The following is a 22,523-nucleotide window of genomic DNA, read 5'->3' as shown; positions in this document are numbered from 1 at the left end:
ATGGCTGAGCCTCATTTCTCTCATTTGCAGAATGGAGATTCAGCACATGTTCTCCCTCCTATATGGGATCAGATTATCTCATATCTACCCTGGTGCTTACTACAGTGCTTGGCACATAGTGAGCACTTAAAGTGTTTTTATAATTATAATTAATGATTACTATTTTGAGGTGGAAACATTGGGCAGCTTAAAATAATAATGATGGCATTTGTTAAGTGCTTACTATGTTCTGAGTACTGTTCTAGGTGCTGGGGGGATACAAGGTAATGAGTTGTCCCACTTGGGGCTCACGGTGTTAATCCCCATTTTACAGATGAGGTAACTGAGGCACAGAGAAGTTAAGTGACTTGCCCAAAGTCACACAGCTGACCAGTGGCAGAGCTGGGATTAGAACCCACGACCTCTGATTCCCAAACCTGCACTCTTTCCACTGAGCCACACTGGTTCCCTAAAATGTCATTTTAAAAATAAAATGAAATTTAATGTCCAGTCTTCTATAAGTTTTAAAATAGTGTACTTACACAAGAAAAACTAGAATTCCAGAGTTCGGTCCTGGAGCGCAGCAACACAGCCCACGGAGGAAAAGGCCCCCGAGGGGAAATGTGATATGTGATCTCACATCTGTTTTATGCTGCTGTCAGCACCCAGGGGACCTAATAGATTTAAGTGCATACTAGGATGATTGTGCTCTGTCGTTACCTTCCTCTCCTGAGGGAAATCACCAGAAAATGAGACATCTCTCTGCATAGCTTTGCTTATTCTTTGAGGAGAAAAGATAGATTTGCTGTAAGTAGGAAGGGAAGAAGTGAAAGAAGCCTCAAGGCCATTACTTGGACTTACCACTCAGGTTGGGGCTTGAAAACCTTTTCTTTTTCTTGTTTTAATTTTTTTGTTTGTTGCCCCATTAGAGAGCGGCACCTGAAATCAGTATCCTGCTTCTCCTCCTTCCCCTCCCTGCCCCACCAAAAAAGTGAAATAGCTACAGAGAACCAGTCCATCAGTGATAAATATTGAGTAAATGTGGGACAACCTGAACAGCTCATATCTACCCCAGCTCTTAGAACAGTGCTTGGCACATAATAAGTGCTTAACAAATAACAACATTATTATTATTCATTCATTCATTCAATCGTATTTATTGAGTGCTTACTGTGTGCAGAGCACTGTACTAAGCGCTTATTATCTGTAGTGCACAGAACACTATGCTAAATGGTCAGAAGAATGGAATAGAATTAGTAGGTGTAATCCCTGCCTTTAAGCAGCGAACAGCAAGCAGGATAGAAAGACACAAAGGAAATTACAGGTAAGATAATAACGATATTATTGATTAATCAACAGTATTACTGGGTGCAGAACATTGTGTTACACATAGGGGATATTACAGTTAGAGCTGATAGACAATCTGTCCAAAAAGGAGTTTACAGCCTAGAGGGGCCTAGGGTGAATCTCAGAGTGCTTAGGTGGTGATAATAGTATTTATTAAGGGTTTACTGAGTCCAGAGCATTCATTCATTCAGTTGTATTTATTGAGTGCTTACTGTGTGCAGAGCACTGTACTAAGTGCTGGGAGAGGCTATTCTGGTGGTTCCCTGACTGTGGTCAGGGGCTTACAAAACAAAGCCTTATCAGACCCAAGTGCATAGTTGTAAGCACTTAAAATGCTCCAAGCATTGTGTGCCCCAATCTGAGATAGGGGAAAACAGCAACAGAATAGATCAGGTGTGTATGTAAATGCTACAGGGGAGGTGAGGAGTTGACTGAGCCCCATGAGGAAATCAAGAGGGTTCTTGCCAGTAATGGAGGGAGATAAGGCTCTGCAATAGTTTCTGGAGATTGCTTTTTTAACTAACTAGAAGATGGTGATGCCTGTAGAATAATTGGAATTCTTTGTAGTTTCTTTGGTTTTGCATAATAATGGAAGGGGGACTGTGCAGACCTCTGAGCAGTGCAATCCATACTGTTCTCAGATGATGATGTTGATGATGGTATTTGTTAAGCGCTTACTATGTGCCAAGCACTGTTCTGAGCACTGGGGTAGATGCAAGGTCGTCAGGTTGTCCCACATGGGACTCACAGTCTTAATCCCCATTTTACAGATGAGGGAACTGAGGCGCAGAGAAGTTGTGATTTTCCCAAAGTCACACAGCTGACAAGTGGCGGAACCGGGGTTAGAACCCATGATCTCTGACTCCCAAGCCCATACTCTTTCCACTGAGCCACGCTGCTTCTCAGATCCTTCAGGATAATTCCAAGATCATCAAACTTCCAAGATTCTTCATCGTTCTCTCTCTGTAAGGTTGATACAAAGGCCATTTCTTCATAAGGTCACAAGTCTTCAATCTTCTGTAAGGCTTCATCTCTGATAGACTGTAAGCTTGTTATGGGCAGGGAATGTGTCTACTAATCCTGTCATATTGTACTCTTTCAAGCTCTGCACATAGTAAATGCTCAATAAATACCCTTGGTTTATAGTGGAAAGTGCTTTTAGAATTCACTCATTCATTCAGTCGTATTTATTGAGAGCTTACCGAGTGCAGAACATGGTACTAAGCACTTCGGAGAGTACAGTGCCACAATAAACAGACATGTTCCCTGCCCACAACGAGGTTGGAACCTAGAAGGTAGTGGGAAGCAGCATGGCCTAGTGGAAAAAGCACAGGTGCGGAACCTAGCCCGCATTCTAATCAATCAGTCGTATTTATTGAGCACTAACTGTGTGTGAATCACTGTACTCTGTGCTTGGGAGAATATAGTACAACACAGTTCATAGGCACATTCCTAATCCTGGCTCTGCCACTTGCCTGCCGTGTGACTTTGGGCAAAGTCACTTAACTTCTCTGTGCCTAAATGTCCTCAATGGAAAAAAACCCATGTGGGGTGGCAAGTGCCCTGTCTGACCTGATTAACATATATCTATCCTAACACTTAGTGCTTGATATACAGTGGGTCCTAAACAAATACCGTAATTAATTCTTAGACTTTTTTCTTGGATGAGAGGGCCCAAATCCACCTTCCATTGGTGCTGAGGAGGTGACTGTAAATCCACTTGCTCACTTTACGAAAGCATGATGGTGATGATGATGGCATTTATTAAGTGCTTACTATGTGCAAAGCACGGAATTTTTAATTTGATTTTTGATGTGTAATAATAATGATATTTGTTAAATGCTTACTATGTGCTGAGCAATGTTCTAAGCGCTGGGGTAGATACAAGGTAGTCAGGTTGTCCCACAGAGAGCTCACAGTTTTAATACCCATTTTACAGTTGAGGTAACTGAGGCACAGAGAAGTTAAGCAGCTTGCCCAGGGTCATGCAGCAGACAAGTGGTGGAGCGGGCTTAGAACCCATGTTCTCCCTAGCCTGTGCTTAGTGGAAGGAGCTCTTTCTAGTAAGCCACACTACTTTCCTAAAATAATAATGATATTTGTTAATTGCTTACTGTGTGCCAAGCACTGTTTTAAGCACTAGGGTAGATACAGGTATTCAGGTTGTCCCACGTGGGGCTCACAGTCTCAGTCCCCATTTTACACATGAGGGCCTGAGGCCCAGAGAAGTGAAGTGACTGGCCCAAAGTCACACAGCTGGCAAATGGCAGAGCCTGGATTAGAACCCATGACCTCTGACTCCCAAGCCTGTGCTTTTTCCACTAAGCCTCGCTCCTTCCCTAGGGATCCTTTACCGCTTTGTAGTTTTCTCTACCTGGCTTTTTAGCTGGGGAGTTGAGCATTTGGAAGCTGTGGACAATGTATTGCCTGTTTGCTAACTAGCTCTTTGATCTAGTGTTACTCTTGTCAAACCAGTTCTGGGTGTGTCTGCTACCAACCTCCTCCATCATACCTTCTGCCTGGTATACTGTATCTCCTAGAGATACTAATCACATGGGTAGGAGTAGGTGGTGTTTCTTGCTGCATATGAATTGACCTAATACGATTTGCTGTATTTTATTTTATATACAGCAAATAAATACGATTGATTGATTGATTGACCCTAAGGTGCCTGGATAAGTTTGGTTGCCACTTTGCATTGCACTGATTTGCATCCCTAGTGAGGGATTGTCTTTGTCGCCTGTCCTGTCCTGCCATCGACCCCTGACCCACATCCTCCTCTTGGCCTGGAACGCCCTCCCTCCCAGCATCCGCCAAGCTAGCTCTCTTCCTCCCTTCAAGGCACTACTGAGAGCTCACCTCCTCCAGGAGGCCTTCCCAGACTGAGCCCCCTTTTTCCTCTCCTCCTCCCCATCCCCCCGCCCTACCTCCTTCCTCTCCCCACTGCACCTGTATATGTGTTTGTACAGATTTATTACTCTATTTTACTTGTACATCATCATCATCATCAATCGTATTTATTGAGCGCTTACTATGTGCAGAGCACTGTACTAAGCGCTTGGGAAGTACAAATTGGCAACATATAGAGACAGTCCCTACCGAACAGTGGGCTCACAGTCTAAAAGGGGGAGACAGAGAACAAAACCAAACATACTAACAAAATAAAATAAATAGAATAGATATGTACAAATAAATAAATAAATAAATAGAGTAGAAAAATATGTACAAACATATACATATATACAGGTGCTGTGGGGAAGGGAAGGAGGTAAGATGGGGGGATGGAGAGGGGGACGAGGGGGAGAGGAAGGAAGGGGCTCAGTCTGGGAAGGCCTCCTAGAGGAGGTGAGCTCTCAGCAGGGCCTTGAAGGGAGGAAGAGAGCTAGCTTGGCGGATGGGCAGAGGGAGGGCATTCCAGGCCCGGGGGAGGACGTGGGCCGGGGGTCGATGGCGGGACAGGCGAGAGCGAGGTACGGTGAGGAGATCAGCGGTGGAGGAGCGGAGGGTGCGGACTGGCCTGTAGAAGGAGAGAAGGGAGGTGAGGTAGGAGGGGACGAGGTGATGGACAGCCTTGAAGCCGAGGGTTACTATTCTATTTATTTTGATAATGATGAGCATCTAGCTTTACTTCTATTTATTCTAAGGACTTGACACCTGTCCACATGTTTTGTTTTGTTGTCTGTGTGTTTTGTTTCTAGACTGTGAGCCCATTGTTGGGTAGGAACTGTCTCTATATGTTGCCAACTTGTACTTCCCAAGCACTTAGTACAGTGCTTTGCACACAGTAAGTGCTCAATAAATACGATTGAATGAATCAATCAAGGGAAAAGCACTTCTCCACATGTGTAGTAGGTAATGTTTATTTCAGTCACTAAAATTATTAATGTTTAGCTCTGCAGTCTCATTTGGTAAAGTTTTTCTCCCGTGTTCCCGTGTCAGTGAATAAATATGCATTGGCATTTCCCGTGACTTTCAGCTTGTCAGATATTGGTTGCCCTCCAGTGACTGTCAGAATAGAATTTGCTGTACTTTTGGTGATATTGTCTAATAACCCCAGTGAGTTGTTAGAAAAACTAGGGCTATTCAAAGGTACAGTCCCTAGCCATGGGCTTGAATGTCATCGAAGAATTGTCATCACTGATTTTCCAAGCAGTCTTTGTGCTTGGTTTTTCATTGAAAACTCAATTGTTTGGGCCATTGGCCTGACCTCTGGCCATCCCTGTGTTTACTGTACTAGGATGGTATTTGTGAAAAAAAAATGAGAGGGGTGTGTCTTGGGCCCTTGTAATGTTTTTGTGTTCTGCTTAAGTGACTTTTGTCAGGGTTTTTTTTTTGTGTGTTTGCTTACTATGGAAATTCTGAGGGCAAAGATCTGAGCCTTTCATTTTGTGACTCCAGATATTTGTAGATTAAATGAAGGAAGAGATGATAATGCTCGATGCATCTTACTGAACAGGGTTTAAATGAATAGTGATATGGTATAGACTAGAGCTGTAGGCGACAGTCTATCCAGGATAGTATTTGAAACACTGATGTGTGACCAACTTGCCCTTTCACTTTGCCTGTTACGGTGCTTTCTTCTAGTAGGGCTTGTATTTATTAAACACCTATAGTGTGCTAAGTGCTGTGCTAATTGGTGGGAGAGAACAAGGTAGAAAATACAAATGGTACAGGTATATTTACAGAGCCTTTGGCTTAGTGGAAAGAGCACTGATTTGGGAGTCAGAGGTCGTGGGTTCTAATCCCAATTCTGTCACTTGTCAGCTGTGTGACTTTGGGCAAGTCACTTAACTTCTCTGGGCCTCAGTTACCTCATCTGTAAAATGGGGATTGACTGTGAGCCCCATGTGGAGTGACCTGATTACTTTCTTTGTATCTACTATGACTCTTAGAACAGTGCTTGGCACATATTAAGTGCCTAAGAAATATTATTATTATTATTATTATTATTATTAGTCTATCTGCAGCAGTGGTCTCCCAGGACTCTATTGTCATCATATGACTGACTGCGCTTTATTGAATCTTTAAAGCACTTATTCTTGCCTTCTGTGTGTGCATGTGCTCCCTTCCTAAGCACCATATAAGCAGCTGCTTGGATAGTCTATCAGTCTTTTCACATCTCATTCTAGCAAGGCTGTGTTGCTGTGAGCACTGCTTCAGTGTTGATGCACTAACTGAAATTCAGGATCTCATTGGTAATCATGTTCTGCCATTTGAGGTTGAGTATCGTAGGTTAGACTCATGAAACTGCTGAAAAACACAGAATGTGATACTATCATTTGATCAAACAGGGTTCCATAGTCACAAACTTCAAGAAGGATGGTGAGAGAGCTGGTCGCTGAAGCTACCAATGGATCTCACTACTCTCCATTTTTTTGAATGGTATTTGTAATGTGATGATTGTGTGCTGGCTACCATACCTCCTTTACCAATAGGATTTGAGTGATAATTCTGTCAAATAGACTATTAATATAATAATCTTGTACCTGAATCAAAATGTGGCTCAAACCAAATGTTTCACAACATCATTTCACACTCACAGTGGGATTTAGTAGTGGGTGATTGGGAGATTCATGCAAGTAGGTCTATCCAGCTTGATCGGGTGGCTGTCAAGATAGTAGTTCTTGTTGAATAGAGAGGAGGATCCAAAAGTAGTCTAGAAAATAATAATGCTATCAGGACCTAATATAATAATAGTAATAATAATAATAATAATAATAATAATAGTACTTGTTAAGTGCTTACTGTGTACAAAGCATTGTTCCAAGTGCTGGGGGATTCAAGGTGATCAGGTTGTCCCACATGGGGCTCACAGTCTTAATCCCCATTTTACAGATGAGGGAACTGAGGCACAGAGAAGTTAAGTGACTTGCCCAAAGTCACACAGCTGACAATTGGCAGAGTCAGGATTTGAACCCATGACCTCTGACTCTAAAGCCTGTGCTCTTTCCACTGAGCCACGTCGCTTCTCAATACAGCAATACAGCTTCTCTAATATACAGGAGCTTAACAAGAACCCATCTTGTTTGTGCCCATGGGGGTGGTACTGTGTTCTTTTCAGCCACGGTCACACTCAAGGATTGATTGTTTGGACCAAGAATATCCCTACCTGGAGGGGTGAAGAGTCTGAGGATGATTTCATCACATCACCCCACCTCATACATCCTTTTTTAGCATTTTTAATTCATTCCATTAAATGAGTGCTCAGTGAAAGACCCCTGTGACAGTGTATAGTGTCACGCAAACAATGATATTTATTAAGCATGAAATAATGTAAAGGCAATAAGGCATTTCCAAGTAACAATTTAGCCAAAAAGATAAGCCAAATATTAAAATATCAGGGAAAAGGAAAGTATAGGTATATTATCGAACAGCATCAACATGCACCTGTAGATATTTAGGTGCACGTGTGTTGATACTTATAAAAAATGGTTGTGGCATTTTGTCAAGCCCTTTCTAGGTGCCACACACTGTACCAAGCGCTGGAGTACTAAATTCAAGATAATCGAGTTGGACACAGTCTCTATGCCACATGGGGCTCACAGTTTTAAGTTGGAGAAAGAAGTGAAGTGATTTGCCTAAGGTCACTCAGCAGACATGTGGCGGAGTCGGGATTAGAACCTGTGACCTTCTGACTCCCAAGCCCGTGCTTTATCCAGTATGCCATGCTGCTTCTCAAGTGCTGTGCACACTGTAGGCACTCAAATACTATGGATTGTAAACTTATGGACAGGACCCATGACTTGTATTCATTATTTTTCTGTTTTGTGTGTGTGTGTGCGTGCGTGCGTGCTTTCCCAAACACCCGGTCCAGGTCTTTGAACTCACAAGGTGTTCAATAAATACCATTACTACTACTTCTGATTAGAATATCACTGCCAGTAGCATAATCTTTGAAAGCAAAGGACGGCTACAGATATTAGATTTTTAAGATCCATCATTGTATGGGATTCTGTTCATGGTTCCTTCCTTGGTAAAAAATAATCAAGCATTTCTATTTGAAAAAGTTTCCAGAATTTCCAGAATAAGGATATGTGGACTGAATGTTTTATAGGCTGTTATTACGTTATTATTGTTGTGACTATTTTTGTGGTCTGTTTACTCCCATTTAAATAATGATCCCTCTGTGGAGCAAGACCTGTAATCAGTTTACCTTGTAATTGCCACTAGTGTGCTTAGCAGGTGTTTCATACAGGGGAAACACTTGATGAATCAATTACTACCATTCTAGTTAAAAATTAGGAATTGTTAGCTACTGAATGAAACTTGAAATTTCAAGTGGTATAATTTTTTTAATTTTTCATTCTAACATTTTTGTTAAAGTTTATAACCATTACTTTTTGGTCATTCTTAAGTATTACTAAGTGTTTATGCATTTTCTATTAAGCTTTGTTTTGATTTTTTTTTATCCTCAAGTTTTGCTGGCCACTAACTCGTTACTATGACTAATCACCATCCTCATCAATAAGTACTTGTGGATTGTGGTAAAGATCTTATGAGCAACTACCTTATGGGAAGCCATGCGGCCTAGTGGAAAGAGTGCAGACCTGGGATTCGGAAGACCTGGTTTTTAATCCCGGCTCTGCCAAATGCTTGCTGAGTGACCTTGAACAAGTCACTTAACTACTGTCTTCCTCAGTTATCCTGTTCTCCCTCTTATTTAGCCTGTGAGCCCCATGTGGGACAGGGATTGTGTGCAACGTAATTAACTTGTATCTACCCGATTGCTTAGAACAGTTTTTGACCCATAGGAAGTGCTTAACAAATACCATTAAAAAAAAAAAAAACCATGCAACCCCCAAGTCCCCATCCCTGCCTTCCAGGTCTGCACGTTTCTTCATGCCCTCTTTATTAAAGAAAACAAGTTTTCTACTTGCCCCACTCACTCCAACCCAAACCTCACTGTGGTACAGGAATGAGGGAGAAACTGTGAGAAGGAAGGGTGAGGCTACTGGGTCCCCACCATCAATTGTGAAGGTTTCTAAGTGAAGTTCCCTGCTGATTGATTGATTTGTCCTGCACACAGAACTAGCAGCATGTTGTGGTCCCTGTGGCCATAAATGAAATTTGTAAAATTCATGCATGCAAAATTTGTAAAATTCACTGCCACCCGCTTGTTGCACCCACTGCTTCAGTGAGAACACAACTGTTAGGAATGAGAAAGCGAGAGTGGCACAGCACAAACTACTAACAGTCAATCAAATGATGGTATTTCGTGTTTACTCTGTTTGGAGAACTGGACCAAGCACTTGGGGAGAGTCCAGTACAGTAGACTTGTTGGACACTGATCCCTGTCCACAAAGAGCTTACAGCTTAAAGGAGAGACAAGCATTAAACTGAATTACAGAAAAGGGAGATAGATATATACAAAAGTGTGGTGGGGTGAATAGCAAATATTTAAGAGGGTATAGATCCAAATGCATAGGTAATGCCAGAAGGACAAATAGGGAAAATGAGGGTTTAGGGAAGGCCTTTAGGAAGTTCTGTGGTTTTAGTAAGGCTTTTGACGGTGGGGAATAAGGAGGTCCTGTGGATATGAAGGGAGAGGGGCTTCCAGAAAAGATATAAGTGGCAAGACAGACGAGATTGAGGGACGGTGAGTAGGTTGGCAGAAGTGACCCCAAGTGAAGTGTGAGGGTTGGGTTGATGAATGAGGTAATGTAGGAGGGGCTGAGCTGAATGGGAACCTTAAAGCCTCTGCTAAGTCGTTTCTGTTTGATGTTGAAATGGGGCCGGCCGGCCACTTGAGGTTTTTGGGGAGTGGGGACATGTGGATTTAACAGTTTTTTAAGAACAATGATCCGAACAGCAAAGGGAAGGATGGACTTGAGAGGGGAGAGACAGGAGGCAGGGAGGTCAGCCAGGCAGCTGATTCAGTATTTAAGGTGGGATGGGGTAAGTGGATCAGTATGGTAGCAGGTTGGATGTAGAGAAGGGTGGATTCTGGAGATGTCATGATGGCAGAACCATCAGGATTTGGTGACAGATTGAGTACTCGGAATGTGAGCACCCGAATGAGCTCCTTTGCGCAAGTTCTGAGTGCCCAAATCTTTGCAACTGGACCGTTGCTCAGCCGATGTTTAGGATGGGGATTCTATTATCAAGTGCCACAGTAACTTCTGCCCCGATGAAGTGGTGGTGGTGGTGGGGGGGGGGGGGGGGTGACTTGCTTGCCCCCAAAGGTAATTGGTTTTGTTCAACAACAATATTCTTAAAATAATATCACCAAAGTCACTTGTTGATGAAGTGTCAACTAACAAACAGCTCAAAAAAGCAATCACCCAATCCTGAGACAGCCTAAGCATTTCAGATGGATTGAAGGCAGACCAACAGGATCATATTCTCACAGTGTCCCATCCATGGCTCCTCTTACCGGGCTCCTCTTTTATTCATTCATTCAATCGTATTTATTGAGCGCTTATTGTGTGCAGAGCACTTGGGAAGTACAAGTCGGCAACATAGAGAGGCGGTCCCTACCCAACAGTGGGCTCCTCTTGCCTCCTGTGGCTACTGTGGCTCTGCCTAATATGACTTTGTGTAACTCCATCTTCTCCACAACCACTCTTCCTGTTTCTGTTCTTTATTGCTGCTATAGTCAGTCCTCTTTCTGGTCTCTGATCTCTTGGCACCTGCCCAACCACCACCTCTGCTGTTCAGTCAATCAGTGGTTTATATTGAGTGTTTGCTGTGTTTAGGGCACTCTACTAAGCACTTGGGAAAGTGCAATACAGGAGAGGTGGTAGACACAATTCCTGCACTCAGGGAGCTTACAGTATAGGTGCTCCCCTCCCCCCTTTTCCTGTCTCATCCTTCCTGCCACCATTCTTTCTGGAGTTATAGCCATGCTTTTACAATCAGAGGGGATAATGCCAGAACAAATCTTGTGGATAGTAAAGTTGCTTAAAGAAGAGGTCAAACTGCTGCTCTATTGGGAAAATGTAAAATTTTGGGTTAAACAGAATTGACAAAAAATGTTTGTAGTGAAATAACACTATAGAGGACAAAAAAAATTAAGGAGGGATGAGATGCCACTAATGGAACATGAGCATAAGAGATTGGGTACGGGAGAAAATGTCCTTGCCTACCCTGCTGGAACTTGTAGTTGGGACGTTTCAGAATGGTGAAGAAGTTTTAGCTGTGCCTCTTTCTCCTCTCCCTCTGCTCTTAACTGAGATGGGCATCAAGGTTCAGAGTTAACTAGTGGGTAGAGCATGAGCGAGCATGAGCCTAGGAGTGACAATGTCTTGGGTTCAAATTCTGGCTGTGCCACTTGCCTGCTGTATGTCCTTAGGCAAGTCACTTCACATCTCTGGGCCTCAGTTCCCTCATCTGTAAAATGGGCGTTAATAGTGTGAGCCCTATGTGGGACAGGGACCGTATCCAACGTGACTAACTTGTATGTACCCCAGTGCTTAGAACAGTGCTTGGCACATAGTAAGCGCTTAAGAAGAACCATGATTATTATTATTGGTAAAAACAGTGTAGTCAACCTAGGTTTGATTCACAAATTGAAGAATATTATATTTTTCTTAATGAATAATTTATTAATGTATTAAATGTATTGTTTTATTAGTGTAAATTCATCCCTGGACAATAAGATCCTTGTAAGCAGGGAATGTGTCTAAAACTCTCTTGTATTGTACAGTCCCAAGCACATAATGCAATGTTGTTTTCAGCTAGTCATGGCCTAGTGAATAGAGGATGGGCCTGGGAGTTAGAAGGTCATAGGTTCTAATCCCGACTCCACCGGTTGTCTGCTGGGTGAGCAACTCAGATTCCCTGTGCTTCAATTCCCTCATCTGTAAAATGGGGATTAAGACTGTGAGCCCTACTTGGAACAGGGACTTTGTCCAACCCCATTGCCTTGTATCTACCCCAGTACTTAGTGCCTGGCACATAGTAAGTGCTTAATGAATACTGTAGTTATTATTATGCTTACTGTGTGCAGAGCACTGTATCAAGGGCTTGGGAAAATAACGTATGAAGTTGGTAGACACGTTCCCTGCCCATAGTAGGCGCTCAGTAAATATCATTGATTATTTTTCTGATTGTGGCTTTATTCCTGGAAACAAAGGCTTTCCTTTGAGTTCCTTTTAAATCTCTTAATTTTTAGAAAAAAAATATTCAACAGTTCAACTCTTAAGATGTTTAAAAAAAACCAACTTCATGTAGGTGAAATTAGGAGATCTGGGTTGTTTATGGTCCTGGCTTCACCATTAGCCTGCTCTGTAACCTTGGGTTAACCACTAAATCTTTCTGGGCCTGTCTTCTCATCTCTAAAATGGGTGGTAAGCCATGGTTTTTTCCAAGTTGCCAAGTTATCGTGAGGGGGGAAAAATGAAATAATTTATGTGAAAGCGTTATTGAAAAGTAAAAAGCTCCACACAAAGTGGTGGTACTTTAAAAATTGTAAAAATTAATATTTCTCGCAGGATTATGAAAGACAATATGAATTTTTTGTTTTTTAATTTTTTTTTACTGGCATCTTTATTTTGAAATCTTTACAACTTCTAAAAATAAAAAAAGGAAAATGAGTGAAATACTTGTTTTATTTGACAAGCGCTGTGGGCTCCCTCTGCTGGTTATGTATTAGTGTTTCCAAATAAGACTGTCAACAATTCCATTGGAGCAAAATTAACTATTCAAATGTTAGCTTTAATTTATGAGAGTGGTTGGAAGGAAATGGCAATCACCTTTTGCTAAGTAATAATTTAGCCTAATCAGAAGCTATTTTGTCACCAACATTTAATGTTTTGTCTTTTAAAGATTAAAAATACAAATTGTCTATAAAAAGTTTAGCATGGCTTTATGTGTACTTAAACATTTCTAATGTATATATCAGTATGTCATAGGGTTCAGTAGGTCATGGTGTGGGAATAAATCACCCAAACTAGATTATAACAGTGGCATTGATGAACGTTTTTTGAATATCATCCATGTACCTGGACTTGTTTTAGATTCTGCGATTCAGTATACTGTGATAAAAGTGAGGAAGATAATTTTATGCATGTCTTAAATCATTATTATAAAAACACTCTTTGGATCAAGTCCTAAATACAAAGTAATCATCAAAAGAGGTGAAAACATGAAAATTAGAAGTACATTTTTTTGTGGAAGATATGCATCATATTTTGCTTTCTCATTTAACTAACAGTAAATGTTTGTGGAAGATTGTTTTCCCAGGTATAATTGTTTTTTGTAGTAATATCAAAAGAAAAGCAGTAGCTGACTTGATCAGTTTTCTGCTATGAAACACTGAAGATAGTGTTGCATTATATAGAACCAGTTAATCCGCCTTAACTCTTGAAATGCTGTTTATGCAGTGAAACCACGTTGATAAGAGAAGTCAGTCATTTTATCTTAACTAAATCATTCTTTTTTTGGGGGAGTGGGGGGTTGGCGGCCCGAATTTAGGTAGTTAATTGATTCCCAGTTGCCACTGTAGTTCGTATTAGTCAACTCCTTAAGGCAAGCTGCAGTGTGAAATTTCTATTTCAACAGCTGGTTGTCTTTTAAAGCTGAGAATCACAAGGAGCAAGCTGTATTACCGGTGAATTAGATGTCTGCCCACGGGGACATATTCAGCAGCCTGTGACAGTGCTCTGAGAGGAAAATGAACTTAACACGCACCTTGCCTCAATTTTTTTCAGACACTGGCCAAAAGAAGAGTCTAGACAAGAAAGATGGGCGACGGATGTCTTTTCAGAAGCCTAAAGGAACTATTGAATATACTGTAAGTTATTGTTTTAATTGCTCTAGCATGTGCTGAATTTAAATTCCATGTAAATAAGACAAACTGAATTATGTTTGTTCTTTACATTTAATAGCTCTCATCCTGAGAGCAATTAAGGCCTTGGTATTTATTTTAACATTTTTTTGGTGTTTTTAGTGTGTGATAAAATATGCACCTAATAGTTTTCAGGGTGTATTGATTTAATTGTAATTAATGATTGGATGGGACATTAAACATTCTTCCTAAGGAATGGTTAAGTGTTCTGGCCTGAAAAAAAAAAAACCCAATTGTAACCTTCATCCCCATCTTTAGTAACAATGTCCCATACCTATAGAACACCTACTAAAATATTTATCGACCTTGCTATTTATCTTTGAAATTACCCTTCTGTCATTTTTTCTTCTTTTTCATTGATTTATAGCATCAAGTCAGTACTGAAAATGGAGCCGTTCCCTGGCTGTTATGTTCTTGAAATGACCCTCAAACCTATCTGCAGTCAGCTTTTACGTTTCCGGTTACTATGGGAAACTGGAATAAAAAAAGTCTGTCTGCATAGATGGACTGTTTATACAATTCATTTTGTGTAATTTGTCTTCAGATTGCTGTAACAGTGCAAATCAACTGCTTTAATCCCAATGATATCTTATACTAATTAGCATTTGTTTTTGTTGCAAAGTGCTCAAGTAGCATGCAAAGAGATTAATAATTTTGTTGTGATTTTAAAAAGTTGATTATATGGTATTGTCCCTATCATAAAAACTGCCCCTCTTGGATTGGTTATTTTGGGACGTCTGCGAGCATTTTAAGTGTAATATGAATTAATTTTAAATTCTTCAAGAATATAATTTCTGCATGTTTAAATCTATCAGGATGTTTTGTTACTGGCATTTAATAATTCTTGAGTTTTTATGTACAGAAACTTTCTAATTCATCTAATCAATATAGTTGGGAAATTAGACTATTTGGAAAGATGGGTTTACCTATCCATAAATAAATGGTCAAGAAACTCTCTTCCTAAAATATATTGTATGCGTAGACATTCTTTTCATTGTCCCTGGGTTTCAGTAATTTTTTTTGAGGGGGGCATTTTCATAAACTGAGGGCTTCCCCTAAGAGTGCAATTCAGTATTACATTATGTAGATAGGTTTTGTATGAACATATGTAGGTAGATGCAGTTAAATAAATATTCACATAAGAGAATATTGAGTCTTTCTAACTTCAGTATTTGGTTGTTGATCCATCTATAAAACAGTGCTAAAACAATGGTAGAAGTTCAGATTTCTCAGAAAGTTTCACTTTCATATTCTGCCAAGTATGGAAAATAATTGTCTGAAAAGACGTACTCAAGGAACTCTGAAAACAGTGTGTTTCAAGTAAACTTAAACTTTGTTATAAGAAGTTTGCTCCTCACCCTACACCCTTGTGTGATATTTATCTGATTGTGGCATACATCATCATCGATCGTATTTATTGAGCGCTTACTATGTGCAGAGCACTGTACATGCTTGTATGGTTATAGTTGACCTGTGTATTTGAAAATAATAATAATAATGATGGTATTTGTTAAGCGCTTACTATGTGCCAAGCACTGTGATATAACTGGAGGAGAATTTTGCCTCTGAGTTCATGTGTTGCTGAAAATTCTCCTGTGGGACCATCAGTCCTGACCCAAGCTATGCATGTTCAACAACAGCTGACAGCTTTTGTGCTTTTACTTATTTGCTTCATGAATCTTACAACCCCGTAACTCCGAAAAACACTTGATTAAATTGTGCCAAAGTTGACTTCCCTGCCACAGTTACCTCCCAGCTTTCAACTCTTATGCCATGATGCCTGAGGCTGTGCTTGCTGCAACTTTAAAAAATAATAATAATTCCCTTTACTTGTGTATACCCCATCTTAGGTAACCATAAGGCTCTTAGCTGTGTGACTTTATTGGTATCTGCATCCATTCTCCTTATGTGTCCCTCCAAGAAATGTTGTACTGAGTTTAGCCTAGTTTCAGTGACAGTAGACAGGGCTTCATTTATGGCTGTTTTGTTTGCCATCCTTTCTTCCCTCTTTACAGTAAGTATGGCTTATGAATGATAGGACTGGAACTATTCAAGTAACGAGATATAGTGTTTTTTTGAAGGGTTCAGATCTCACAACCATTTAAAAGGTTGGGTAGTGATTTGTGTAGACTTAGTTGTTATACATTCAGCCTGTTTTCACATTGCCTGTACACATTGACAACATCCCAAAAGATATGTTGACTCCCTCTATTTAGTGTCATCTTGGTTGTATGTTATTGCGCCACTGGACGTTGTGTTGCCTAAATAACAAATTTCCATGGGAGCACTCGGTTCCACTTTGCAAATGAAGGTCTGGTTGGGTGTAGGATTTCCCTATTGCAGGTTGATCTAGTATCTTGTTTTCTTTAGGCTTAAAAGCTCATACTTAATAATAATTGTGGTATTTGTTAAGCGCTTACTGTGTGCCGGACACTGTACAAAGCGCTGGGGTGGATACAAGCAAATCAGGTTGGACACAGTCCCTGTCCCACATGGGACTCACAGTCTCAATCCCCATTTTACAGATGAGGGATTTGTGGCACAGAGAATTTAAGTGACTTGCCCAAGATCACATAGCAGACAAGTATTGAGCCAGGATCAGAACTCATGACCTTCTGACTCATAGGCCTGTGCTCTATGCACTACGCCATGCTGCTTCTGGAGTAACACTGAAAACGGTTTACTTTCACCTGCACTGTTTGGGGTGTGTGCATGTAGGGCACTATTGTTCAGCAGCAGCAAATATTTTAAAATGACTGTTTCTAGAAATTTTCTTGATTCTTGTAGCAGGTTGCAGTGGCAGAGTTTCCTAGTTTATTGGAAGCTTAGTCTGATACCTTTCAAATACCTGTTGTAGCATTCAGCATGTCTGCATGGACTCAACTGAATAGGACCATCATCATCATCAATCGTATTGAGCGCTTACTGTGTGCAGAGCACTGTACTAAGCGCTTGGGAAGTACAAATTGGCGACATATAGAGACAGTCCCTAACCAACAGTGGGCTCACAGTCTAAAAGGGGGAGACAAAACCAAACATACTAACAAAATAAAATGAATAGAATAGATATGTACAAAATAAATAAATATAGTAATAAATATGTACAAACATATATACATATATACAGGTGCTGTGGGGAAGGGAAGGAGGTAAGATGGGGGGGATGGAGAGGGGGACGAGGGGGAGAGGAAGGAAGGGGCTCAGTCTGGAAAGGCCTCCTGGAGGAGGTGAGCTCTCAGTAGGGCCTTGAAGGGAGGAAGAGCGCGAGCTTGGTGGATGGGCAGAGGGAGGGCATTCCAGGCCCGGGGTCGTTGGCGGAACAGGCAAGAACGAGGTACGGTGAGGAGATTAGCGGCAGAGGAGCGGAGGGTGCAGGGTGGGCTGTAGAAGGAGAGAAGGGAGGTGAGGTAGGAGGGGGCGAGGTGATGGACAGCCTTGAAGCCCAGGGTGAGGAGTTTCTGCCTGATGCACAGATTGGTAGCCACTGGAGATATTTGAGGAGGGGAGTAATATGCCCAGAGCATTTCTGGACAAAGATAATCCGGGCAGCAGCATGAAGTATGGACCAGACCTAGTATGTAGTTTTGCTTTACCTAAACAGGTAGTGGCAGACAACTGGATAAAATGAGTATCCCCAATTCCTATTTGTGGAGCCATACTGCCATGAAGCAATCTCAGAACCTTGACAGACTTCCCAGGGCTGTAAATTTTCTAAATGGCTGCTGGAACCCAGAGCTGCTGATGGTAGCAGATGCTTTCATAGCATTTACAGACGTTTTGATGCCACGCCCTGCATTTCTCTTGTAGCCAACATGACGTGACGATCATGTCCACGTGATGAAACAGTGGCATGAAACTGCATTGTGAATCCAGAAGAATGTGGTTAGTGATATTCTGCAGTAAATGGGCCTTGATGGCGAGAATTTCGTTAACAGTGGAAAGCAGTGTTCCTTGGCACAGTACCGTCCTTCATGTTTATTATCGAAAATGATATAATAATAACAATAACAATAATAATAATGGTATTTGTTAAGTGCTTACTATGTGCCAAGCACTGTTCTATGCACTGGGGGAGATACAAGGTAATCAGGTTGTCCCATGTGGGGCTCACAGTCTTAATTCCCATTTTACAGATGAGGGAACTGAGGCACAGAGAAGTTAAGTGACTTGCCCAAAGTCACACAGCTGACAAGTGGCAGAACCGGAATTAGAACCCATAACCTTTGACTACCAAGCCCGTGCTGTTTCCACTGACATGGATCCTATACCATCCTCCTTAGTGTTCCATTTGTTGAAGATAAGGGTTCTGTAATCTCACCTTTTTTTCCATTTTTCATGTCTCTGTCCACGGAGGTGACTTCCTCAGTAGTTGGGACAAATGCCATGTCTTCATATGTTGGTGGATTTTCTATGCTTTTTAGGTCCCTCCTAATTGACTGTAGGAGGAGCATTCAGAAGAATGTGTTGCCACTGTCTCCTCAGAATATCCTTCTGTCTGTAAGGAGACTGGAGCTGTGATTATTTGACCCAGTCCTTTAGAACCTCACTGTCATGATCTTCTGTAGTGGCGTTTTGTTTAGGAGTCCTGGACGGAACATCACCTGTAAAATCTCCATCAACTGTTCTCGTGAATACAGCATTTAAAAGTTCAGTCACAGGCTTTTTTAATCCATTTCAGAGTACCCATTTCTTATTTAAGTGAAATATCACATTCGGCATAAAGGAAACTGGGGGAGAAAAGTGACCACAGTCATAAAATCAAGTGTTTGAAGCTAGCCTTATCAAATCTTTTAATAAGTCCTCTACTCCCTCATTTTTCTCAGAAATATTGGTGTCATAGATATTATCTTCATAGTTGGAACTCTTTTCCCATGAACTTTCCTGTGGAATGATTTTAAAATGACATGACTTTGGAGATAATTGTGCAAAAAAATTTGCCAATCCATGTGACACAATTGGTGTGAAAGAAATTGAAGTAAGTATCTTGATGTGCAGTACCATCTTGCAGTGGAGGCCTGATTTCTAGTGACCTGAATATGTTAACCGTCCCCACTACTTGAAGTGAACAACTTGATTTTTATTCAAAACCATTTTCCAAAATTTTTCTCTTGAATGCCTTCAAAAGATTTGTTTTTCTTTGACACAGGTTGAATCAAGAGATTCTCTGAACAGCATCGCTCTGAAATTTGATACAACACCCAATGAATTGGTTCAGTTAAATAAGCTGTTCTCCCGGGCAGTTGTGACTGGACAGGTATTTTTCGTTATTATTATTGTTGCTTATATAAGGAAGCTAAAATAGAAGGGAATCTTGTAATAATAATGATAATAATGATGGTATTTGTTAAGCACTTACTATATGCGAAGCAACATTCATTCACTCATTTATTGAGTGCTTACTGTGTGCAGAGCACTGTACTAAGTGCTTGGAAAGTACAATTTGGCAACATATAGAGACAGTCCCTACCCAACAGCAGGCTCACAGTCTAGAAGGGGGAGACAGGCAACAAAACAAGTAGACAGGTGTCAGTACCATCAAAATAGATAAATAAAACTATAGATGTATACACATCATGAATAAAATAGAGTAAAAATATGTACAAATATACACAAGTGCTGTGGGGAGGGGAACAGAGTAGGGCAGAGGGATGGAGTGGGGACGAAGGAGGGGAGGAGGAGGAGGAGAGGAAAAAGAGGGGGGGGGGGCTCTGTCTGGGAAGGCCTTCCGGAGGAGGTGAGCTCTCAGTAGGGCTTTGAAGGGAGGAAGAGAGCTAGTTTGACGGAAGTGTGGAGGGAGGGCATTCCAGGCCAGAGGTAGGACGTGGGCCAGGGGTCAGCAGTGGGAAAGACAAGAAAGAGGCACAGTGAGGAGGCTAGCGGTGGCAGAGGAGCAGAGTGTGCAGGCTGGGCTGTAGCAGGAGAGAAGGGAGGTGAGGTAGGAGGGGCCAAGGTGATGGAGAGCTTTGAAGCCAATGGTGAGGAGTTTTTGCTTCATGTGAAGTTTGATAGGCAACTGGAGATTTTTTGAGGCGATAAAGCTCATTGGTACCATGTTCAGGAAAATTAAGATTAATACTATTATTTAATCTTATAAAGATCGGTTCACCTGGCTGTCTTTTATAGTTTAAAGATTACTGGGACGAACTTCATATTTCCACTGATAGTGTTAATTCAATCATATTTATTGATTCAGTCATATTTATTGAGTGCTTATTGTTGCAGAGTGTTGTACTAAGTGCTTTAGCACTGTACTAAGCAGTTCCAAACAGTGCTAGTGTAGAGATGATATGCAGCCTTTGTGCCCTCAGACACAAATGACAACACACTGTTTGGTAGTAGAGCTGTGCAGTCCATCATGTTACTGATGGGCTCTTGCCCACAGCGGCCTCTACTGTTTCACTTACCTTCTGATGGTTTTATAGGTTTTCTTTTAGTACACTTTGAAACCATAAGGGTGTTGCAGGTAGCCAAAAGGCTTTAGAATCTAGGGAAGTGATTTGCTTGTTGAAACAGAAATTGACCAGATTCAATAGTACTAACCTCAGTGCTCGGTACAGGGGCCTGTCACATAGCAAGTGCTTACCAAGTACCATAATAAAGATATTGTAGATGCAGGTGTTACTTGGTTGCTCTTACCATCCATCTTTTATAGGTTTCTAGATATGTCGGTATCTACAATATCTAAGATATTGTGGATAAAGGTGCCTACTCCACGGCGGGGGAATGTTCGGACAGCCTTTGGAACCAGACACCCACATTTGCTCCCCCAGGTCTCTGAAAAACTCTTGAGAGTTTCTAGTTAGAACCAAATTGAGCTACCAGCCCCTTGAATCTTGTTCCTCCCCAGTCTTCATCCTCTACCCTTAAAAACACAGACTTGCTGTTTTGAAAATGACTGTAAAATGTATCAGAGTAAAGAAAAGAGGTAACTGTAGTTTTGTAGCTCAGATTTGTACCTTTTGGTGATGCAAAGATAGGCTTAGGACCACTGAAATGTTTCTGCAAATGGCTTTTTTATTTAGGTCCTGTTATTGGAATTCTTTTGTAATGCTGTTTAAGTGCCTACCATATGCCAGACACTGTACTACTATGCACTAGGGTAGATATAAGATAATCCAGTTGTACACATTCCCAGTCCCACATAGTCCCAATCCCCATGATGAGGTAAATGAGGTACAAAATAATAAGGTAGCTTACCCAAACTTACACAGTTGACAAATGGCAGAATCGGTATTTGAACCCAGGGCCTCCGACTCCTGATCCCATGCTCTTTCCAGGGGCCTATGTTGTTTCTATTACTTTCTCAGTGAAATAAGTTGTGGTATTTTAAGAAAAAAATTCCTGTTAAAACCTTGTTAAAAAAGCATTGGAAATGCCTTAGTGAGGACATAGTGAATGGAGAATATTCTAGGTTGTTGAAAGTCAATTCTCTTTTATTTTAATTTTTTTAAAAGGTTTTGTATGTTCCTGATCCAGAGTATATTTCCAGTGTTGAGAGCTCCCCATCTCTCAGTCCTGTAAGTCCTCTATCACCAACATCATCAGAAGCTGAATTTGAGAAGACAACAGTAAGTACTTTTGTTTTCAAGCAGAACAATCTCAACATTACTCATTACCTTTCTATTCCTGGAATAGTTTTTCTTGCATGTTTCTGTCTCTCACTGGGAGACTTTTTGGGTCTTTTTCCTTGTTTCTCCTCCAAAATCTGGAAAAGTTTAAAATTATAACACAAGCTGTCTTTCTGTTTTGTTCATCCAAATGAATTCTGGGATTTCCTTATATTCTACTACAGTGAAGACTTTGATTTGAAAGAGAAATCATTGCCTCTTTCACAATCACTGGTTGTGATGTTGCTAAAAAGCAAACATTTCATAATCAAACCCTGAAGGACCTCGTTCTTATGACAAAAGGGATGCTTACTGAAGCATCTATCATAGATACAAAGCAAAAAATGATGTGTACAACAAGTGGTGCAATAGCAAGTCTAGAAAGATTCAATATTATCTTTGTATGTCTTTTTTATTTCTTTATTTGAACCAGTAAAGAGTCTATATGTGCTCATTCTTAGCATCTCAGCACAACTGAAGAGTATAGACAGCTTCATTCTCATCACTATCAAGGAGAAAAGGAAATAATTATATTTTAAAGATCTCCTTAATACCTAATGCAGTTAGATTGAGGAAAAATGTCAAAATCCCCACATCTGGATGTACTGTGAGGATGTCTACAAAGGGTCTTGTTTATTATGGAATTCTGAGGAAAAGATGCAAAACTTCAAGGATGCTGAACTTTATCACCATTTTGAAGAAGTAAAATAAGGCTAACTTTGGGCACTACCACAAAATCTTATTGCTCTCCAGAGGCCTCACTCTATAGACTTGACACTCTCAAAATTGCAGTGTGGTTTCCA

At 40.9% G+C, this 22,523-nt stretch overlaps 1 protein-coding gene across 6 annotated transcripts in view; it reads left to right on the top strand.

The window, feature by feature from the left end:
• OXR1 (oxidation resistance 1) overlaps nucleotides 1–22,523 on the top strand; it is a 362,168-nt gene that overhangs the window by 277,390 nt on the left and 62,255 nt on the right. For all 6 annotated transcript variants that reach the window (XM_038744617.1, XM_038744615.1, XM_038744620.1 and 3 more), the window contains 3 exons: nucleotides 13,977–14,059; nucleotides 19,260–19,367; nucleotides 21,568–21,681. In XM_038744617.1, coding sequence (XP_038600545.1) covers nucleotides 13,977–14,059; nucleotides 19,260–19,367; nucleotides 21,568–21,681 — 305 coding nt within the window. The remainder of the gene's footprint in view (nucleotides 1–13,976; nucleotides 14,060–19,259; nucleotides 19,368–21,567; nucleotides 21,682–22,523) is intronic.

The sequence above is a fragment of the Tachyglossus aculeatus genome, chromosome 4 (assembly GCF_015852505.1).
Source record: "Tachyglossus aculeatus isolate mTacAcu1 chromosome 4, mTacAcu1.pri, whole genome shotgun sequence".
Classification (NCBI taxonomy): Eukaryota; Metazoa; Chordata; class Mammalia; order Monotremata; family Tachyglossidae; genus Tachyglossus; species Tachyglossus aculeatus.
The sequence above is the reverse complement of the archived record's forward strand: the minus strand, read 5'-3'. Positions and strand labels throughout refer to the sequence as shown.